The sequence below is a fragment of the Andrena cerasifolii genome, chromosome 6 (assembly GCF_050908995.1).
Source record: "Andrena cerasifolii isolate SP2316 chromosome 6, iyAndCera1_principal, whole genome shotgun sequence".
NCBI classification, from domain to species: Eukaryota; Metazoa; Arthropoda; class Insecta; order Hymenoptera; family Andrenidae; genus Andrena; species Andrena cerasifolii.
The window spans coordinates 17,857,106-17,877,605 of record NC_135123.1 but is presented as its reverse complement, the minus strand read 5'-3'; the positions used below and the strand labels follow the sequence as shown (position 1 = coordinate 17,877,605).

At 40.5% G+C, this 20,500-nt stretch overlaps 1 protein-coding gene across 1 annotated transcript; it reads right to left on the bottom strand.

Annotated features, from left to right (window-relative positions):
* Positions 1-318: 318 nt before the first annotated feature.
* On the bottom strand, positions 319-16,792 carry LOC143370201 (uncharacterized). The gene is made up of 7 exons (XM_076814973.1): positions 16,433-16,792; positions 13,462-14,577; positions 11,653-11,993; positions 10,939-11,102; positions 5,145-5,329; positions 4,200-4,985; positions 319-3,822 (listed from the first exon to the last, which is right to left on the bottom strand). Exons 2-6 carry the CDS (start codon positions 13,564-13,566, stop codon positions 4,689-4,691), a joined length of 1,092 nt encoding a protein of 363 aa, XP_076671088.1. The 5' UTR covers positions 13,567-14,577; positions 16,433-16,792; the 3' UTR covers positions 319-3,822; positions 4,200-4,688.
* Positions 16,793-20,500: the final 3,708 nt, after the last annotated feature.

The following is a 20,500-nucleotide window of genomic DNA, read 5'->3' as shown; positions in this document are numbered from 1 at the left end:
AACCACGACTCTTTTCGACTGAAAACCTCTACAATAAGAATGTAAACTCTTCAAACAAAAGAAATGTACTCACTTTCCTTCGAAATTCTTAATAAAACCGCACAAGAATTTAAAGAATAATTTGCGTATCCTTCTTCCCTCTTTACATATCACTTATCCGTCGCTTAAAAAAGTCACACTGCGACAGAGTTGGGCAAAATTTTTATTTAAATAAAATTTCGAATAACGAATGAAAGTTAAAAGAATTTCGTTTAAATAACAAAAAATTTGCCCATCTCTGCACTGAGGACGCAAGGGGTGGAAAATTGTAAGAATATGTCAGATAAATATATTTAATCTCGTTAATATACAAATTGTCCTACAGTAATATCAAGGAACAATATACACATTCGATCAATGACTTTTAGTTGATCTACTCTCGTATCACGAATCATTGCGAGTTTGGTTAAGGCCGCCATTCGAAATTCTCGCTCTCTTATTTACCACTCTTACAACCCTATTCTACTGTCAAGGTCTGTCGGAATTGTACACGGTAATCTAAAATCATTCGTACGTATGATAACCTAAACATTACACATTAAAGAAAAATTCCAATATCAATTTTACATTGAATGGGAATAATAATTTCAATCGAAGATCTCACAAAATCTGTTGCCCTAGTGTTTCTAATCTTGCGTTGTTTTGGTTACATTCCACTTGCGCCCAAATCGCCCGCGCGGTCGCGATACTTAGGGTGCGTTCCACTTGCACGGAAATAACGTGCGCAGTGGGCAATTTTGGTGCAAGTGGAACGCACCCTAAGTATCGCGACCGCGCGGGCGATTTGGGCGTAAGTGGTATTCGCCCATTATCGACTGACGAGGTTGCACGAGGTTCGTTAATATTTTGCACATAATTAATCCATGTCATGTGTATCAATGTATATTAAATGCATGGGGCGCACTACTCAAAACTTATTTAAAATTAATTAAAAATGTGGATTACAGCCCAACTGACGCTGCAACTTACATAACTACAGTTTAGAAACCAATTTAAACACCATTTCCTCGAAAATTCCCTAGTAGTGCGCCCAATGAGTTTCATACACGTGTTATTATACAGTGCGCACTGTCTACAGTACCGATTCGAATCTTTGTTGAAATTGACAATGGAAGAATTATCCAAATTGTCCTGCATTTGGTCCTATTTTTAGCAGCATTATAAGAATAAAACCGAAAATATAAGAATCTTCCATTCGTGGATAATGTTGCCTGGGTCCAAAGGAATCTCTCTGGATTGGCGGGAACAGAAAGTCACAACGATCGAACAGATTTTGTTACTTCCATCGAATCATTACTGTACATGCAAAGTTTGAAGAACCTCGTGCTCCATGCGAGCAGTGGCTATCAGTAATGCGATATGAACCATTTAAAAAATATATAGAGTACTCAATATCGCTAGTATCTCTTAGTTCATTAACTAAGAGATATGGGACTAAAGATTTGTGAATATTACAGGTTCCCTAAGGAAGTAAAGAAAATTTCGTTGCGAAAAGAGATTTCTGTAAAAAGCTTCTGTTCCATGAAATATCAAAACAAGCAAATCATTTCCTACATGTTTAATATTATTTGACTTTCTATTTTAATTTTGAATTACGTTTCGCTGGATAATTTCGATGACTACATTAGAACCTGTAACCCCAGTAAACGAATAAGCGAAAAATATAATATCGATGTTATTATACGTGTAACGAGCAACAAGTATCTTTATTTATCGTCTTAATGCCTGTCTTAGTCGGACCTTAAATTCCCTAGGTGTTCTATAAAATTCCTATTCTTTTACGTTACACTGTCTAACGTGTCGAGGGATTTGTAAGTTTCTCGTGTCTTCTACAGTAACTTCTCTTTAAAGATTTCCACTAGCTACTCGACAAGAACAAAGTTGAGGTTAAACTCGAACCCTTTAGAAGTAAAAGAAAATTTAGTAACTTTGAGATTCGAAGTTCTAGGGGATTTTAATACTGTATATCAAAACCGACAGTATTTATACGCTTGGCGCGTTTGATGATCCATGTTTTAGTTACAAAAATAGGTATATATTACACGTAATTCACGAGACTCTCGTGTGCTCTTCGACTCTCGACGAAAGATCGTCGACACCAGTCAAAATAACGAAGCGAGTAGTAAACATTATTGTATGGCGTTAAAGCTTTCGGCAGCAACCCCGCTCTTTGCAGCTGCACCGTTCATCTCCGTTACACATCGACGCTCATGGTAACCGAACAAGATCGTGCAGCTTTAAGAGTTCCCTTCACTCTACTCAGCGATCAAGTACACGCACCGATCTGGAAAATATGTTGACATAATTTCATCATACAGCATAAAAGACACATGAAGTGATCGAAACAAGTTTTCTGGGTTTCCTGCTTTGTTAACCCTTAACTGGCGAGGCGTCATCTGACGTTATTCTTTCTATTTACGCGGTAGAATTTCGATCTTTTCATTGGAACAGAGCGTTCAAGTATTCAGTAGTTATATTAAAGCAAGTGATGCGAATAAAATCTTATTTTTAAAAAGTATAAAACCACAGTAACTTGTTTTGTATCCCCGTGTGAAAGAACGTCGAAATAAAAAAGCGTGCCCAAGTATCATCATGGGGCCCACCGTGACCCGGCCTTACCAGTTAAGGATCAATATCGCCAATCGATTTTAGCCTTAATAAAATTCGCAATTATCTCGAAACAAATCTCTAGTACACGAAGACGTTCGTAAATAGTACGGAAGGTATAATTTCTCCCTTATAAATATTCCGCGAGACATTGTTCTCGACTTGATTCTTTTACGGAGCCTGTGTAACTGTAACAAGAGGAAGACCTTAGAAAGTTGCTATCGACGCGAAGCACACGCTTCATCGACAGGTCTCGCACCCTTTCGCAACACACATGCACAACCAGCGATACACGAGTATTTTACAAATTCGAAATTGGAAGTACAATACTCCGGCGAATTTCAATTACAGAACGACGATCCAAGGAATGGTAGCTTTTCTTGCGGGCAATAAATGGATCCGCGCAACGGCACTATTTTCAACGATTTCAGATGAACGAGACAAGCTAATCCGTTGCGGCGGGTCCCAAATCAGATCGATACAGCTTCGAAGTTTGAACTTTCAGTGCGACCAAACTGTCGTTCGAGTAAAATGGATTACTGCTGTCATGGAATACGTTTGGAAATCCTTCGATCTTAACCCTGCCGCGGCCTTCAATTATACCTTTCACAGAATGTAAAAAAAGGGGAACACACATATTAGTAATAACTTCCAGTTAGAACTGCTTTTAAAGAAATGAGAGCAAGGCGGGGTGAAAAACAAAGTTCCGGCGGCCGTAATAGGGTTAAACATCTGATTCTATCCTTATTATTATTATCCCTATAACTAAACGTTTGCGCACTTATGCGTGCTCGCACTTGTGCTTCTTTTCTCGAGCACTGACTTCTATCCTTTTTTTCTCTATTATCACAAAATAAAAGCAATTATTATGAAAGATTGGAAGATGCGTTTCCAGTGACACAGAAAAGAAGCAGATTCGTTTTATGTACAACCTTACATCGGTACATGCTCCCGGTTCTATGACCACAAAACTATTAACATCGCCTCATGACCGCGAATCCTCACGATCGCGTGGGATGCTTAATTCATTCGACCGCAAAATGGCGCTAATTTACCAGCGGCTGCAAATGGCACGACTTTGTTGTTAGCCGCACAGTGCACGACGATCGGAACAGCCCACTCGTTCGTTTCATGCTTCCTTCGGGGAACCAGATATTGGAAACACGTTTTCCTACCCTTTCGGTAGGAGTACAGGGGCGTATTTAGTGTAAACAGTGCCTAGGGCAAGCGTAGAATTTGCGCCTAATCCACCACCCCCCTCCCCTCGTGCATATCATTCCAATTCCATCTTTTCTCTTCTACTTCGTCGTTAAAAGTGTTCATCACACAAAACATTTTATATAGAATTTAAATAATCCTTTTAAAGAAAGTGGAGCTGAAGGGCGGAAAAGGCGAAGGTTGGAGGCGAATGAAGCCGAAAAGTGCAGCAAGTTGTTTTCGAAGGTTCCTTAAAGAGGCATGCAAAGCACACGAATAACAAACGTAAACTACTAATATTAACCATCCAAATAAATTCATTCAAGAACTGAACTCACTTGCCCCACCCTAGATACGCCTCTTAAGGAGTGTCGACTATGATCGACGATCATCGTTTACGAAAAACCTAAAAAGTCCCTCTAATTCTAAACAAACCTCGTTTTTTTAGATACACGGTGTTCAAATACTTGCTTGCACTCAACGGAGCGCACAAACACGCTGAAAAAGGTGTCCTTCAAACAGCTTGTCGACGCGCGAATTTAATGTACGTCTCAAAACGCGTTTCCAATTCCGGTCCTCCCTTCGTTAGAGAAAGCTACTCGTTTACCATAAACCACGCGACGATTTTCCAAAAAAAAAAAATTGATCGTCTCGTGAGTCTCTAACAGCTGCAGCTACTATTCGGTAACGGTGTACCGAGAGAACGACAGAACGAACACAAACGATAACATTATATTGCACGATAGCTGACTCCTTTCGCGATCGCCGTCGTAGGAACCCACTTGACCAGTTGAGCTGTTCCCGCGACAGCGACGAAAGGATCCGCGATTACAACAAGATAATAATCAGAGATGCGCGAGCACTTCGACAGCGGTGACGGGAGGCGTCTGATCTCCGTTTAGGATCACCGGCTCTGATTCAGTCTGAACGATCCTGACCAAGTTCGCGTCCTTCTTCGAGGGCGCGATGTTCGCGCTCCCTGCAACGTTGGATCTGACGCAGTAAGTAGGCGGTCTGCTTTCTCTAGTCGTGCCGGGAGCCACGATGCTTCCAGCGTTCGATCTGTAGGTCGGCGGGGGCGAGGATGTCGGCTGCAAACGGTCCAGAAGCAACAGCCGAAGCCTGTACTCTTGCATGCTCGCCTAAAATCAGATGGTTTCACCTTCGTTTTTAATAAACTGATCAACCCCGTGAAATAACAAGTACAAAAATGTGGCAAATTAAGCGCATGGCTGGGTACTAATAAGATTGAGAAATTTGTTTTTTGCCGGAGAAAATAAACTAAAGACCTTAGACCTCACCTGATAACTCGGTGGTGGCGTTCTAAATTGAAATTCTGGATAGATCATGGCAGCGTAGGGGTGAATTGGCCTCGCCGGCGGGATTCTGCCCGAAATACCCGCGAAGCCAAAGAAACTGCCGCAATTTTCTCGACTGATCACTCGCCATGCCACTGCGCTCACTGTTACCAGAACCACTCCTATACCTGCAACACAAACACCCAGCTGTGTATAAAGTTGCTTAAATAAAAGACGGAACAAATTTATTCAACAAATTATCTCGCCAGCCACTCTCTTTGTCTTTCTCTTTCTTTCTTGCCTGTTGTAAACGAGAAAAGTTGGTCGACGAAATGGTATTGAAGTAACTGTTTTTAATTATACGATCCATGTGCTTAGAAAGTGTAATTAACCGTTTGACTGCGGACGAGCGTGGTCACACTCCTTGAATAATACAAGTTTTACTTTCTACTCGCTGCTCTACGTGCACACACGACTATTAGCACATCTTGATGTTTTCATAAATTCCCAATAATCCCAAAAACCCTTCTTTAGATTTCGTTCAGGCGCCGCTCGACCGAAACACTTCGGTTGACTCCTTGACTTGTAACAACCAATCACACTCGTGGCACACATTATGTTCCTTATATTGGAGCAGGCGTCACACAGTAGCGAATTTGCCCGAAAATGACTTTATAACCATGAGGTGAAATATAGAAAAAAAATTATTTTAAAAATCTGTGAATTATAATATTTATTTATTTATATATATATACGGGGAAACCCTTTGGTTCATATGGAATAGAGAAGACCAGTAGAGGACTAATACATAAAAGTAGAAACCCAAAAATGAACAACATAAAGCCATAAAGAAATAGTGCCTAGATAGAGTACAAGCAAAAAAGAAAGAGTATATTGAGTGGCAAAAGTCCACCAAATGTGCAACAGAATTTGAAGATCTACACAGTCTATCGATACAGTTGCTCGTGCCAAGTTGTATTTGTACTTGACTTATGAAATATCAGAGCATGTTTTTCTATTAAAATCAATTTTTAATCTGCAAATCTCCAAGAGATCTGCAACTTCAAATTTAATAGCGTTAGAAAGTGGAGTTTTTCAAGTAAAACTAGAAATTATGGTATGATTTATTGTCGATGTAACAAGATAATTTTTCAATGTTGGTATTATTTAATATGATCAACATTCATATTCACATTAATTGTATTTTTGCTGAAATATTTCTACGGCTGTGGTAGATAAAAATACAAGACCTATGTATGTTCTCTCTCTTTGAACGAATAGTCGTGTATCAGGCGAGATCAAACTCCGATTTCTTTTTTAAAGTAAAGTTTAAAGGTCACAGAGGAAGTTCTAATTGAAATTAGCTGCGATATCTGCGACTTTACCATTTATCGTCATTTGAGCCGTTTATTTTGAAAGTGGCTTAAATCCATTTGCCAATTGTTTTTTGTCGACTGTAGTAACGTGTACAACTTGAAGTTAGTATTAAAGATTTATATATACAATTTTTTTAAATATAGGGTAGATGCACCATTTGTGTCCACCTTAAAGTATTGTACGAGTTTTGGCTACTTCTTAAAAAATATACCTTTTTTCCGTGTAAGCAATAAATATAACCTTATATTTCTGGCGGTGTACTAAACAAAATATTTATCATGTGAAATTCTCTACATAATAATGATCTGCAAGCAGTTTAAAAAGATAATTATACACATGGCCAAAAGCAGTGCAATGACCACATACGGTACCGTTTTAAAAAATATATAAAATTAAACACTAATGGAATGAAAAAAAATAAAGAAGATTGATACGCGAGCGTTTTGAAGGAGCAGTGCGAGGGAATCGTGTGAAATGTCAAGCTGAACGCAGCAGGCAGCTAAAGATGACGGTATCGTTAAGCATTGTCGCGTGTTCTCACGAAAGCCAGTACACGAGAATAGTGAGAGCTGAGGAAACATCCTCAAAGGAAACGTAACTATCTCAGCTTTCGCAGTTATACGCCCATCTGCAACTCCCCTCTTCTACTTTTGCTTCATTCTCCCGCTGTTCAATTTGTCTGAACGCTGATAATTTTGTTACACCTACACTCAACTACAATTGCACCTCATACTTCAAAATTCCTCCCATTCAAAATGTTCGCCATCTAATTGAACTATATCAACTTAATTGTAATTCGAAATCTATTAAGAGAATTGTGGAGCTCTGCTGCATTTTTTATCTCTGTGTTTGAAATATATATTTTTTTAATGAACAGTATAAAATTCGTCATGAAATGTTGGCGAAACATTTGCTTTGCTACTTTACAACCAAAACACTTGAATGGCTTATTAAGCGTTTAATAATAATCGCAATAACGCATATTCTATTAAAATAGAAAACTAAAACAAGATTAATATCCACGGCGTGTTCTGTGAATATTATGAACGAACGCGTAATCGGTTTGCCCGCTAAATCCGATAAGCCTATTTTTAGTCAAAAGTCGACATTTTTACGGTTCTAGAACCCCGTAAGAAAATTTTCACAGAATTTCAAACGGTGGAGATTTACATGAACAGTTTCCGCTTTTAGAAGTTTCAAATCATTTCTCCTACGTTTACTTATATCGTCGTCACAGCGACCGCGACATAAGTGTACATTTATTATTCTTAAAAACAGAGACGATGGGCGCGTCTAAGTTCTCCTGCGGAACAAAAAAAAATCGTTTTTCAGTGAAACTCTATACGCGTTGTCAAACCTGTTGAATTTAACGCGACGTTGACGGCAGCGAATCGAAGACAGCAAGTACCTCGAGGTTGTAGTTAAGGCAGAACCGTGTGAAATCGGTTCAAAACTTTCACAATGGGAAAACCAAGAAATATGCTTTGAGGAAAATTGAGTGTCTGGAGCATCTCGCCTGAGCTGGTCATCGATGTTTCGGATGTCGGATAAGATTGTGAAGCTTCCATTCGTTTTTCTTGTCTTCGTTCTTTCCCCCCTGAATGATCAATCTCGTCAATCTCACGGTTCTTCCACGTGTAGGCATACGACGTCAATCCCTGTAGGTTAGAGCGTTTTCCCATTGTGAGAGGCATTCTATGCGGGTCGCAGGTTACATGCCCACGTTTAGAAAGTAACCGTTGCGAACGATTCCCCTTCTTTCGTTATGCCACGATCGGCCAATCCGACCGACCAACGAACCTGCAGTCTTGTGGTTTCTTACTATCACTGCTCTGTATTTCATAACTTCTTCCTGGATTCAAATACCGCCGTTCAAAAATGCCTTATCGACCAGCCCTTCGGTTTTCATTCAAGCGATCGTCATCGATCTCGATCAGCATGTTTTTGGAGTCTGAGTTAATATTAACTTAGGGGAATCGATTATCCCTCGGATGACGGATGCGGGTCCAATTTGACCCGTAATGCGACACATATTGGACTTTAATTTTCTTACGATTTAAATTGCTATTTATCTGTTTGAATTCAGAACAATTCGTCCAGAGAAATTAAATTAAAACCATATATTTTGTGGATTATTTAACTTCCATGGTTATTCCAAATTCTGGCAGCATCCGTGGGATCAATAAAATATTCTACTATATTAAAATCCAAGGGCTGGCTAAATTCTCCAGTTCTTTTAGAATATTATGTCGCAGAATGCGAGAAAGGCGGACGATCCCGCGCTTTTCAGCAGCGTTACACGTACGCTCCCTTTGATCATTATTCAGTTCTATACCGAAAGCTGACGTACTCTTTGAAAAGAAGAGCCCACGCAGACAAGAGTCGGGAACGAACGCCTCTGCGCCAAAGTACGGGACGTTTAAAATGGCCAGACATCACCGATCACAAATGTCAACTGAAATGTGCAAAGTGAGGCATATAATAGCGTAAAGACGCTGTTGGTGCTTAGAAGTGAAAGTGAAATAAAACAAGCTGATAGTGATGTTAAGGAATTGGTTTCCTGGCGATGGCTCTTTTGTAAAGCGCGCATTAAAATCCTTAAGAAAGTGGAACACGAGGTATTCAGTTAGTTGTTCAATTTCAACGTATTTAATGGAGTGTTCCACGATCGAGCAGCGATAAGAAATCGGCTCAACCCCTTCCTCACTGCGCAAGTGCGCAACAGAATTGCCTTCGTTCGTTCTACGAGGATGTACGACTTCGCTGTAATCTTCCTTGCACGTGCCTAAGACATCGCCCGTTCTTTTCACGAACATTCAACACGCTTATCCTTCTTGCACGCTTTTATTCTGCATCTGCTTTTTCTCTGCTACTAGATCACACTCCCCTGGTCATCGAGAAGAATTCTGGTCGCCTCCAGTGGCAACTGTTCTCCAAACCCGCGTGGACCACTTCGTTCGTTCCTCTTGCACGCACGAACGATTCCGTTCGTCTTCCTTGCACCTGTCTCAGGCGTCCTTCACCTCTTTCTAGCACTAGTTCGCACTGTTTTGCCCTCAGGGGCGTATTTTGAGATTTGGCGCCCCCAGGTTCGTGACTGTATGCTGCCATTTCCGCGAAATATCATCAAATATTTTAATGCAAAAGGGTCGGGACCGTTTCAAAATTAATTCAATATAGCAATTCACATATGAGTTATTGCTAATTTGATATACGAAGGAGAAGTGAATTGTTTTTAAAGTTGTCTCAAGCCTCTGTGTCTCGATCTGTTCCAATTTGTTTCGCACAAAATTTATCTTTCCCTAAACTTGTCACTCTCCAAAATTTTCGGCTTCCTAATTCCTTTCACTCAAAAATTGTCAATCCCCAAAATTTGCGGCTTCCCCAAATTTGCATCTCTCCAAAATTTGCCGCTTCCCAATTTCTTTCTCTCAAAATTTGTCGCTCCCCAATTTCTTTCACTCAATATTTGTCGCTCCCCAATTTCTTTCACTCAAATTTTCTTCTCTCCAAAATTTGCCGCTTCCCAATTTCTTTTCGCTCAAAATTTCTCGCTTCCCAATTTCTTTCATTCAAAATTTGACGCTCCAAATTTTGCGCCCTAGGCTGCAGCCTGAGCCTACAAATCCGCCCCCCCCCTGTTTGCCGTAACTGCATCGAGCACCGATGAAAACGGACGCCGCGAGCTGGCCCCATCCCTATTCACCCCCTAGAGCAGAACTGCCTCCGTTTCTTCTCCGCAAGGACGTAAACACGACTACGCCTGCACTTTTTACACGCGTCTCAGGTTCCAGTCCCTTTCTTTCTACACCTAAGTAGTTGTTCACACCCTTTTGGTTTCGTCTACCGCATCCCTTAAAACTGACATCGGATACAAAGAAAGAAACACGTGTCTCCTAGATTTGAGTTTCTAACGTACGACCACGCGACAGTCAATGCCTAGCCTCTAATAACTATCCTATCATGCGCATTTTAGATGGCTTCCTGTTTGTCAGAGTAATTAATTTTTTTCTGATCGTTTTTCTACTGCCATTTAATATTATGCTCGGTGGTGTGACTCTTTGGTACAAAAAGACCCAGAGCTTTTGGTACCGTCAATGGAGGGTTAACCGTTTCGCTACTAACAATAAGGGTGACTACAGTCACTCACCGCTATGCTAATAAAATAGCTAAGTAGTAAAATGAGAAACAATAGAAAAATCAATCATTTTTTTAAACGGAATGATTTAAGCAATAACTTTTAATAGCCCTATTGCACGTATGCATAGAGGCAACTGACCCTTAGGGGTCAATGAATTTTGCGTGAATCATCGCTTTAAAAAATGAAACGCCATTACTATAGCTGCACTGTTTAAAAATGATATAAAATATGAAATAGAATAAAACGGTAGACGAGTCACAAGAGAATGGCCATTCTTACCGATCATGAGAAGTGCCACGGCAATGTGATCGCGACCCGACGCCCTGAGGGCCCCCAACAGAGCGCCAGCACCTGCGCACACAAGGCCCACCACGCCGACACCCAATATGGACCAGCGCACGGGGGGGGAGCTGAGGCCGCAACACTGCTTCGGCACTGCGTCCCTGCAACGCAACGACCAACCGTTGGAATGACCCACTGACACGTACTCCCAGTAATTTGGCAAGTCGCTCGATCACGGTTACTCTGTATCACGGTCGACTTACAATGCAGGTGACAAAGAATGTTCACCCAGACGCATCGTCGCGAAACATGTCAACTCTTGCCGCTGCGATTTTCACCGCGAGCCGTGTTCAACGACTAATGTATGGGGGACAGGAGAAACTGCTTTTTTTTTATTCTGCATAATTAAGAAAGGGTACGAGTGAAATAGAATACGTGAAAATGGAAACTCGTTCTGCTGGTGTATTAGTAACTCAGTTCAGTAACATTATCAGATATCGGTGTATAACAGTTACGTAACAGTTGTGTGAAAACTGCGGAACAGAATTATCGTCTCCCATAGAGATGAATTAAATTATAGTACTTATAGCTTTAAAATCGGGTAGAATTGAATTAAAGAGGGGTCTTAAAGTTCATATGGTAGAGCAATTGGTGCGATTCCATTTGCTGGGTCTGCTGGTGCAAAGGTAATTAAAACGAGCGCATAGTCACCTGCCGAAAGCAGAGACGCTGGTTGAGACAGGGAAGGGTAGACCAAGACTAAGGCCCCTAAGGCCCAAATGAGGCGGTGGAGGATGCAGGAACCCCCTTGGAGGTGTTACCAATGGCACCCCAGGCGCGGTTGAGGCCTGGCATCCCGCTAAAGTGCCAGGATAAGATGGTGGCAGCGAGCAGGACCTCAAGGCTCGACGGTGTTGCCTGCGAAGCCGTCTCTCCCTCCTTCGGGCCCCGCGGACACCGTCGAGATCCTCGTGCACCTCGGGAACACTCTGAAGGGCCAGTTCCGTCTGTGCCTCCGTCGACGTGAAGGACTGCACATTGTCGCGTGGCTCCTGAAAAATTGTACAGACGCTATAATTTCGTACAGACACTCGTCTTTCTATAGAGCACTTACTCTAATTTCATTTTTCACCTACTTAACACTCTGTAGGCCGCTGTCACGTATGCCTGATTTTACGATTAGGATTTAATAGTTGTAATAGAGAGGTAATCCTCGCGTGAGACTAAGAATTCAATTTTATTTCAAATTGTAGAGATGATATTGTAGGAATATTGATATATATATATATTGAGAATTGACGACGAGAAATAAATTTATTTCACACTCATTAATTCTAGCAGCTTTGAAACCTAGGAAGGCAATTTTGGGGATCTATAAATTTTGAGGGAGCATCAAATTTTCGGGCGCATCCAATTTTGAGGAGCGGCAATTTTGGGGGAGCGATAAATTTTGGGGAGCATCAAATTCTTGAAGAGCAACAAATTTTGGGGAGGGACATATTTTGAGCGAAAAAAAATTGGAAAAGGTTTAAACACAGGAGCTTGAGACAATTTTAAAAACAATTCACTTTTTTTCATGTAGCGAACTAGCAAAAACTCATGTGAGTAGCCATATTGAATTATTTTTTAAATTATCTCGACTCTTTTCGATTAAAATATTCGTCCACAAATAGCACAATTTAAGGAGTCCTACTCTATGTAGATACTCTTCTGATGGTTATCAAAAAGCAAGTAGATGTAAATTTGAGGTAGACGACTACTTAGAGGGTGTAAGTTTGCACTAAAACGTGCGACAGCAAATGTGTTAACGAATACAAATGACAACAGTACAATATTCGTATACTTAACAATTAACACCCCATAGATCAATCCTATCATTAACTCTTCCATTGCAATTCTGTGACAAGCAAATAAAATGACAAAACTTGAGTCTTATTAACCCTTTGACTGTGATAAACACCTACACCGGCGTTAATAAGTAATAGAACACCAACTCTGTGTAGTATAATTGTAAAAAACGTTGCAAATTTACCGAAGAACATTGTTAAATTAAAACCACAAAACAAAAGCAGTGAAAGCTATTCAATCTGTACCAAACAATAAGCAACAATTTTCTGAATTCTAAAATCTAACTTTTGTTAGAAACACTGTTTAGTCAAATTATCGGAAATGCCTAAGAAATCGTACATCGCATTGAAGCGACCACCCTGTATAAGGGGGCCTCAAAATCACTTAGGGCGTCTAAGGGTCTTAATTCGCTTCAGGTACCGAACATCACATTTTGCGTCCTAATACAACTTACGAACGGCAGTGTATCTTACGCTTTTCCGATCAGAGTACGTAATCTGTGCGGAGAACGCCGGTGGGCGTTCGGCAGGTATGAGTAACAAGTACGACCGCGGGATATCCGCACGGTGCTTATGCTGTTTAATTTCGGTGCTCCAAGTGTCGCGAGGAATCAATATAAAGGGATATCGGGATAATGGCGCGTGATATATATGAAATATAGGGAGACGATACCTGGGGTCTGCTGAATTGATTGTTCCTGGCGTTGCCAACGGTCGCACCGCCTACCGCGACGACACTGACCGGCCCCAGGGCATTCTCGGACAGAGCCCCGGCCATCGTACGACTTTGAACATCGGACTCCAGGGCAGGGCCGCCTTCCCTTTTCCTTCCACGACGTCCCTCGCTGCCGCGCTTATCCTAAACTCCAGTTTTCCACGCTCCCCTCCTACGTCCCCGCTGCTCTCCTTTCCACCACCTTCCCGCTAGGCACTTCTATCCTTTTCACGATACGCCTTTCTCTTTCTCCGCTTCTATCGAGTACTCCTCTATTACGTATCTCCCTTTTCATTAATACCTCTCGAGACGCTTCTCATCTTCTCTAGCACCTCCCCCTGATCTGTCATTCTTCTTTTCACTTCCTCTTTATACCGCAATCCTTTAAACCACCTTTCTTCCCGCTACCATCCTTCCAAACCCCTCGCGCTAAATGTATATCCTCTCCCTTTGTTTCTATCTCCGCTTCAGAGGCATCCCTTTTCCTTTCTGCCGTTTTCAGCTTTCAGCCTCCTCTGCACAGCGCTTCCCATTTGTACTGTATTTTTTTCCGCCGTTCCGACTCTCGCCGTCCCCTTTGTTCCCATAAAGCGCGAATCGTACGCTTTTGTACCCCGCCTGCGACACACGCCGCGCTTTTCAATCTCCCATTCCCCTCCTCCCCCCTCCCCCCTCCCCCCAGGCGCCGCTTCCCACACTCGTCTCTACCCAAACACGTTGCGACCTGCCCGTTCCCAACTGCCTTTGCCGCGAGCTTTTCGACGATCTCGAAGACAGCTAAGCCGTCCCCGATCTTTTATCTTCCTCCTTCTTCAATAACGCGCAGATCGGTTCGTCTGCAAATCAGGAGATTAGATGCGACGCGTATCTAGTCTGTTCCCATTCGAGTTCTATTGTGGTTACTAATTTCGTGGCTTTTTTGTTGAGAGGGAGATGCGCAGAGAAAGCGAACGAAAGATTCGTTCCTTTTCATCGAACCGCGCAGGAAATCGTACGATCTTGATGCACGGCTCGACTGTCTGCTATGATCTCGATCCTGGTGCCTTGTTCTTTCTCGAGCCGCGTATTCGAAATCTGTAAAATGAAAGGATGCACTGTCACGGCGATATTCGTCTCGTGTCATTTATTCGAAATATTGCCCTGACCTCAAAGTTTTCTAACATTTTTCAGCGAAATTTAAGGGACATTTACATATAAAACCAAAAATGTTGATGCATACAACTGGACTTTGATATATTAAATATCTCTGATCTCCCAAATCGGTTTTCAAACTTTCAGATGACACTCACGTGCTGCAATCAAAATACTATATTAGAGAAAAGCGAAATTTGTTTACCAACTCGGTAGACACATACTATTATTTTACTCGAAATAGACAGTTCCAAAAAAAAAGGAACTGGAATTATTTAAATTCACGTGTTTTCAAAAGAAAAAAAATTCATTAGTAAAGATAGTTTGCTTAAAAAAAAGTTCAATAATCTGTCCCGTTTTTAAGCGTTTGGTATACATATGTAACCCCCAACGCGCGCATGCGCACGCCGCTCAACCTGACTTCCCCATGCACAGAACAGTTGCAGAACTATTACGAAACTATTTTTTATTTGAAACTGGAACGAAGCAGCTGGATATGATTCAATAAACCACTATCCTTACGACAGATCCAATGTCCTTTTAGAATTCCCTGTTTCCGCGATTTGCAACTACACCAAGCACATTTACTACGCACCATGCCCGAGAAAAGCCAAACAAATGGTTGCCACTCGAGTAAAGAAGAGAAAAAGCGTCTCCACAATTGAGACAAAGAGAAACAAGAATCTGAGGATCATTATTTAATCTGTAAATAGGGAAGGCGAGTTCACTCGTCACTCGAAGAGTCTTCACATTTCAAATAAAACTAGTCGACGTTTCGCGAGAATTAAATAATCACACCCTAGAAGGAGATAACAGTATTACGTCATACACAGCTTTCGTTATTATTCCTACGAGTTAAACCCATCGTTCCGCCTAAATGCACATTTTCGAGAGCACAGGGGTCGTTCGTTTCTGGTTGCGGAACGAATGACCCAGTAGTTAACAGCTTCTGAAATACTACCCGAGGCCCGATAGACGATATTTTAGACACGAGGAATGATGGAAAGGCAACACTGTACAGTATAGGCTGATTTGTATACCAGACTAACGAATTCGCTATGCTCTCATTTTCTACCCGTCCACTGCGCAACAACAAATCGGATCGACCTCGATACCACGAACGCAGCACGAGCATCAATTTTCCGTGATACGATTTAGTGGTCTTTCCCCCAGCGGCCAGCACTGGATCGGGGATCAAACTTGTAACTGACCTAAAACTAACTGTAAGGCAACGTTTACGTTGCAAATTATCGTCGCACTGGCGACCGACCGCCTTGACAAACGGTACTTCTCGCGCTTCTGTGTTTCTACGTCTCTCTACATGCCGCTCGACCCCAAGCCTTTCAATCGCGCGACAGAACTTGGTGTCCAAACACCTCGGTATCAGTAGAACACTCAAACCCCATTACTCTCTGGCATACGCGCATCAATCTTTCCTAATCAATGCTTCCTAGTCGCAGAAAGCAAGAAAACGGAGAATTAAACCTGAATGCGAGAAGAACTACTGCGAGCAATTTAACGCACGGGTAGCACGAAACAAAGAACCCGTTCCCTTCGTCGATCATTCGTGAAACGTTTCGGATCCTTCTACAAATCGTGTTGGGTCGTTGATTATTAGACAGAATAATGGACGATCGACCGTTCGGTGAACAATGCTCGAAAACGATCGCCAGGGGCATAGTTGACAAGTGTGCACACGTTTGTGCGTTTCCGAGGAATGCGACGTCGCGATTGGATACGTGTATAGACAAGTTTTGCGTTGCGGAATAAATTGTAAAGAGCGGGTGGGCGTTCTAACCTGATCGTTAGGTGACTGTCGCGAGTCACTGGCGGAGCCTTGGCGACGGTCCGTTTAAAGGGAGAAAAAGGTCCGCGCGGAGCAATCCCGTAAAAGCTAGTATGGAAGGCGGCCGAGCAGAAAGAAGCCATCCTTCGCCTCGTAATCACTCGTGGCACACATCCCCGCGCCAGTTAATCTGCCATTCGAACCAGCGAATCGTATTTACTCGGCTCACTGTTTCCCATTTTTCACATCTTTGCGCGAACTTTCACTAACGTCCGTGTAAATGGGTCGGGACGCGACGCGACGCCACGATTCCCAGGCGAGCTCGGAGAACGACACAGCCCCGACGGAGATAGCGGCTTTACTGGTGCACGGAGTGTAGAACTGTAGACGCGCGGCGTACGAAGCGCGGAGCTCGCGCAGGCGCACTGGCGCGGCTGCGGCGGGGGAGGAGGATTCATCCGAGGAAACGCCACCAATCGCGGCGCAGCTCCGTTCGAAAGCAAAGAGATACCGCGCGTCGGACGGAGACGCTGATCCACAAGACAGAAAAGGATGAAGGGACGAATGCAAACTATGCATGCAGCTAGACAGACGTAAAACGATTCAGGGAAAATGGACGCAGCCTCCGTTGCTCTTTTTAATCTTCTGTTTAATTAACGCATTTTTCAGCTTGAACAAGTTCCCTGCAGATTTGTCTGCACTGTCTATGTCCAACAGAGTCCTTTCATAATCTGCCGTTGCATATGTTGTTTTTAAGTATAGGTAGCATACTTAGAAATATTTGTAACACGTTATCATTGGGTATTACTATGTACACGTATAATTTACATAAATGATTCCTTATCTTTATGATTAATAATATATTCCACTATTTTATTGTAGTCATTACATAATTTATGTCATGTAGATTGATTTTTTCATGGCGAAATTAAGTCAAATGAAACAATTGATTAGTAATGACATTCTCGTTGATTTTTTTGCATGTGCCTGAAATCTGTAAGATAATGAGATAAGTTCTCTTTAGTGCAGAATCTATTTAATAAAAGTTAATAGTATAGGGTATGTACTGTAAAACATTAAGCACTGAGTTTGTAAATTAATTTTATTTAAAGATCTATGACGAGGGCATCATAATTGATAAACCAAATGATATATCTAACGTGTACTTAACCGAATACAGAAAGTAGGAGGGGCCTCGGGAGGTTGTGAAATGCAATTATAGGCAGGGTATTGTATTCGCCGGACAAAACTGCGGTGACGCATATGTTTGTACAAAAAATCTATACCTAATTCAATACAAATATAAATATAAATAGTAATATTTATACTTATATTTATATTTATTATTCATATTTATTACTTATATTTATATTATATATAATACAGTGTGTACAATTGAGAGTATTACAACTTACGATCTCTAAAACGGAGATATAAAATTTTTGTTCCATAGAGACTGTCCAGCCTCAAATGACCAAATTAATTTGTTTCTAGATCACTTTAAAAATTTTTAAATAGCAAAATATATTATCAAATATTTTCATTAGATAGCAATAAACGTAGCCAGCTAAAAACACATGTTGTTGTTGAAAAGAGAAACAACGCGACCTCGTTTCGATCTACATGCACCCACTTAGAAAAATATTAATTTGTTCAGACCGTGTCCCCGTTGAAACCGAACGGTCGCTGAAACACAAAGATTTCATATGCCGCTTCGTTTTAGAGATAGTAATCCGTAACACTGAATTTTACACTCTGTATACATATAGTATGTATACACTATGTAAAAGCAATGCCTTCAGGAATTTTGAGTTAGCTGCCTAGAACCTAGCCAATAACTGAGTCCTCTTCAGTTTAACATTTATTATTGACTATACTTACATAGAGGAAAATATAGTAAACGGAAAAAAGAGTAATAGGTATGTTTAATCGAATCAGAGAATTATGTTATGGACAGCTCTGAAATTCTACATACTTTTATTAATTAATCGAATGTATTATTTTAAGTAAATATGTGAGTATGCGTGTTAGATATTTTATTCATAGTGACATTTTATTAATGTTAAACTAAACATGGAAATACATTCTTTAAAAGTATCTCGTATGTACATTCTCCTTTATTTAAAAGTAATAATTCTATCTCTTTACGTATCTTTAATAACGATATTACAATACAAACGTTACTATTCGTAAATAATGCTTATTTTCCTGATAAAATGCATTGTATAAAGTTCTGTTTATCGCGTCATGATTCCTTAATAAGTGAAGCAGATCCATATTCATTAACGTGATTTACTTAAAATAATACTTCCGAAATATCAATAAAATTATCCACCACATTTTTAGCGTACGCCTCGTAACAGAAAGAAACTTGTATCCAAATGAATATTAAATAGATCAGTTGGAATTACGCACATTTACTGCTCTGAATGTTATTCGCAGAACGCTGATTTTGTAAAGTAGTTAGAATCCCTGACGTTCGGATGTGTCTGCCCATATCGCGGCAACACGAAACTACAGTATAAAAGTTGGCAGTGTGCGTTACCTCCTGCTCTATTCATCGGTTCGTATATTATGGAAACAAATATTGCTATTCAGTCACACAGTGTCAGTACAAAATGCTTTATTTCCTGCTATTATTTATTAAATATCTACTTTCCCATTATTCGCCACATTAGCGTTCATACTATTTAAGTATTTGCGTCACAATATCACCATAATCTTTTAGTTTTTACTGTTAATTATTTTTGTATAAAATACACACTGTTCTAAACATGAATGAACGATCTGCCCACCTTCGCGTAGTCTCGTATCAAATTCATAACTATCAACATTAAGAAGAATCGACTCATTCTTCGAATGCCTGAAATTCAAGTAATCATTTATTGTAAATATAAAGCCATACTTGTTCCGACTGATTTTTAGGGCACTCAATTTCATTTACTCAAATATGCTGCTTAAATAGGGCAGTATAGATTTATCGTTATATTTTTAAAAGTAACTTTACGTAAGAGCTTTTCCATCAACTCAGTAGCTGCTTTAAACGCTTTTCGTTCATTAAGAACGGGTCAAACGTTATAAAAATTACGCGTATATTTGTATGTATACATGTTAAAGTGTTGCGTTACCTTTCATTATTCATTCATGATTGAAACAAATCTGCTCGCTTGATGTAACAATATACAATAATAATCAAAAGTAAAAATAGATAATTATAAATTTATAAATTTGCAGCACCGCAGAACATTTTTCCTAAGTACACTGCTTAAACTGATATATATCTATATATCTATATTCCTACAGTAGTTAACAAGTCTGCAGGCCGCGATAATGCAGCGCTGGTATTTAATTAATTAACCTACGCTTTAAATGTACTTCAAAATCTTATATATATATATGTATATATATATATATATTCTACCACGTGTTCTTCGTCTCCATTATGATATAGCATAATTGGATCCGAATACGAATAACCATCTATGTATCAAGATTAAAAATAAAATGCGTCAGAGGAATGATAGTATAACTGAGTTTACTATAACTCATTCGTTCATGTTGTAAAAATTAAGCTGGTTCGTACGGAGGCAACAACAAGTTTATACTTCTTAAAGAATGCAAAATATCTAATTATTATTAATGTTCTGCTGAAACTTTATATACATTTATATATAAGAATCCGGTGAAGCACGTACAACTTAGGAAAGGGGAGACTCCTGATTCCGTTGAGAAAATGCAGGATGTCTTCGCAGAGTGGGCAAGAGAACTTTTATGGGAATGAAGGAAGATGTCAATACCCTTTCGGAACCTTTTACTCCCGTAGAATCGTCATATATAAATGTATACGTATGCATGCGGCGTGTACATACAAAAATTGTTCTAACAATCTATGCATAAACATTTATGCACAAATCTCAGTACATGTCAGTATCGGTATCATATCTCGACTCGGGGAAAGGGATGGGGGGGGGGGCACCTGAACACTTTGTATCGACAACATTCCACTACTATGATTACTTTGATTTCATACACGTGGATAATCTGTCTGTGTCCCACATGCTTTTGTGCACCATATAACAA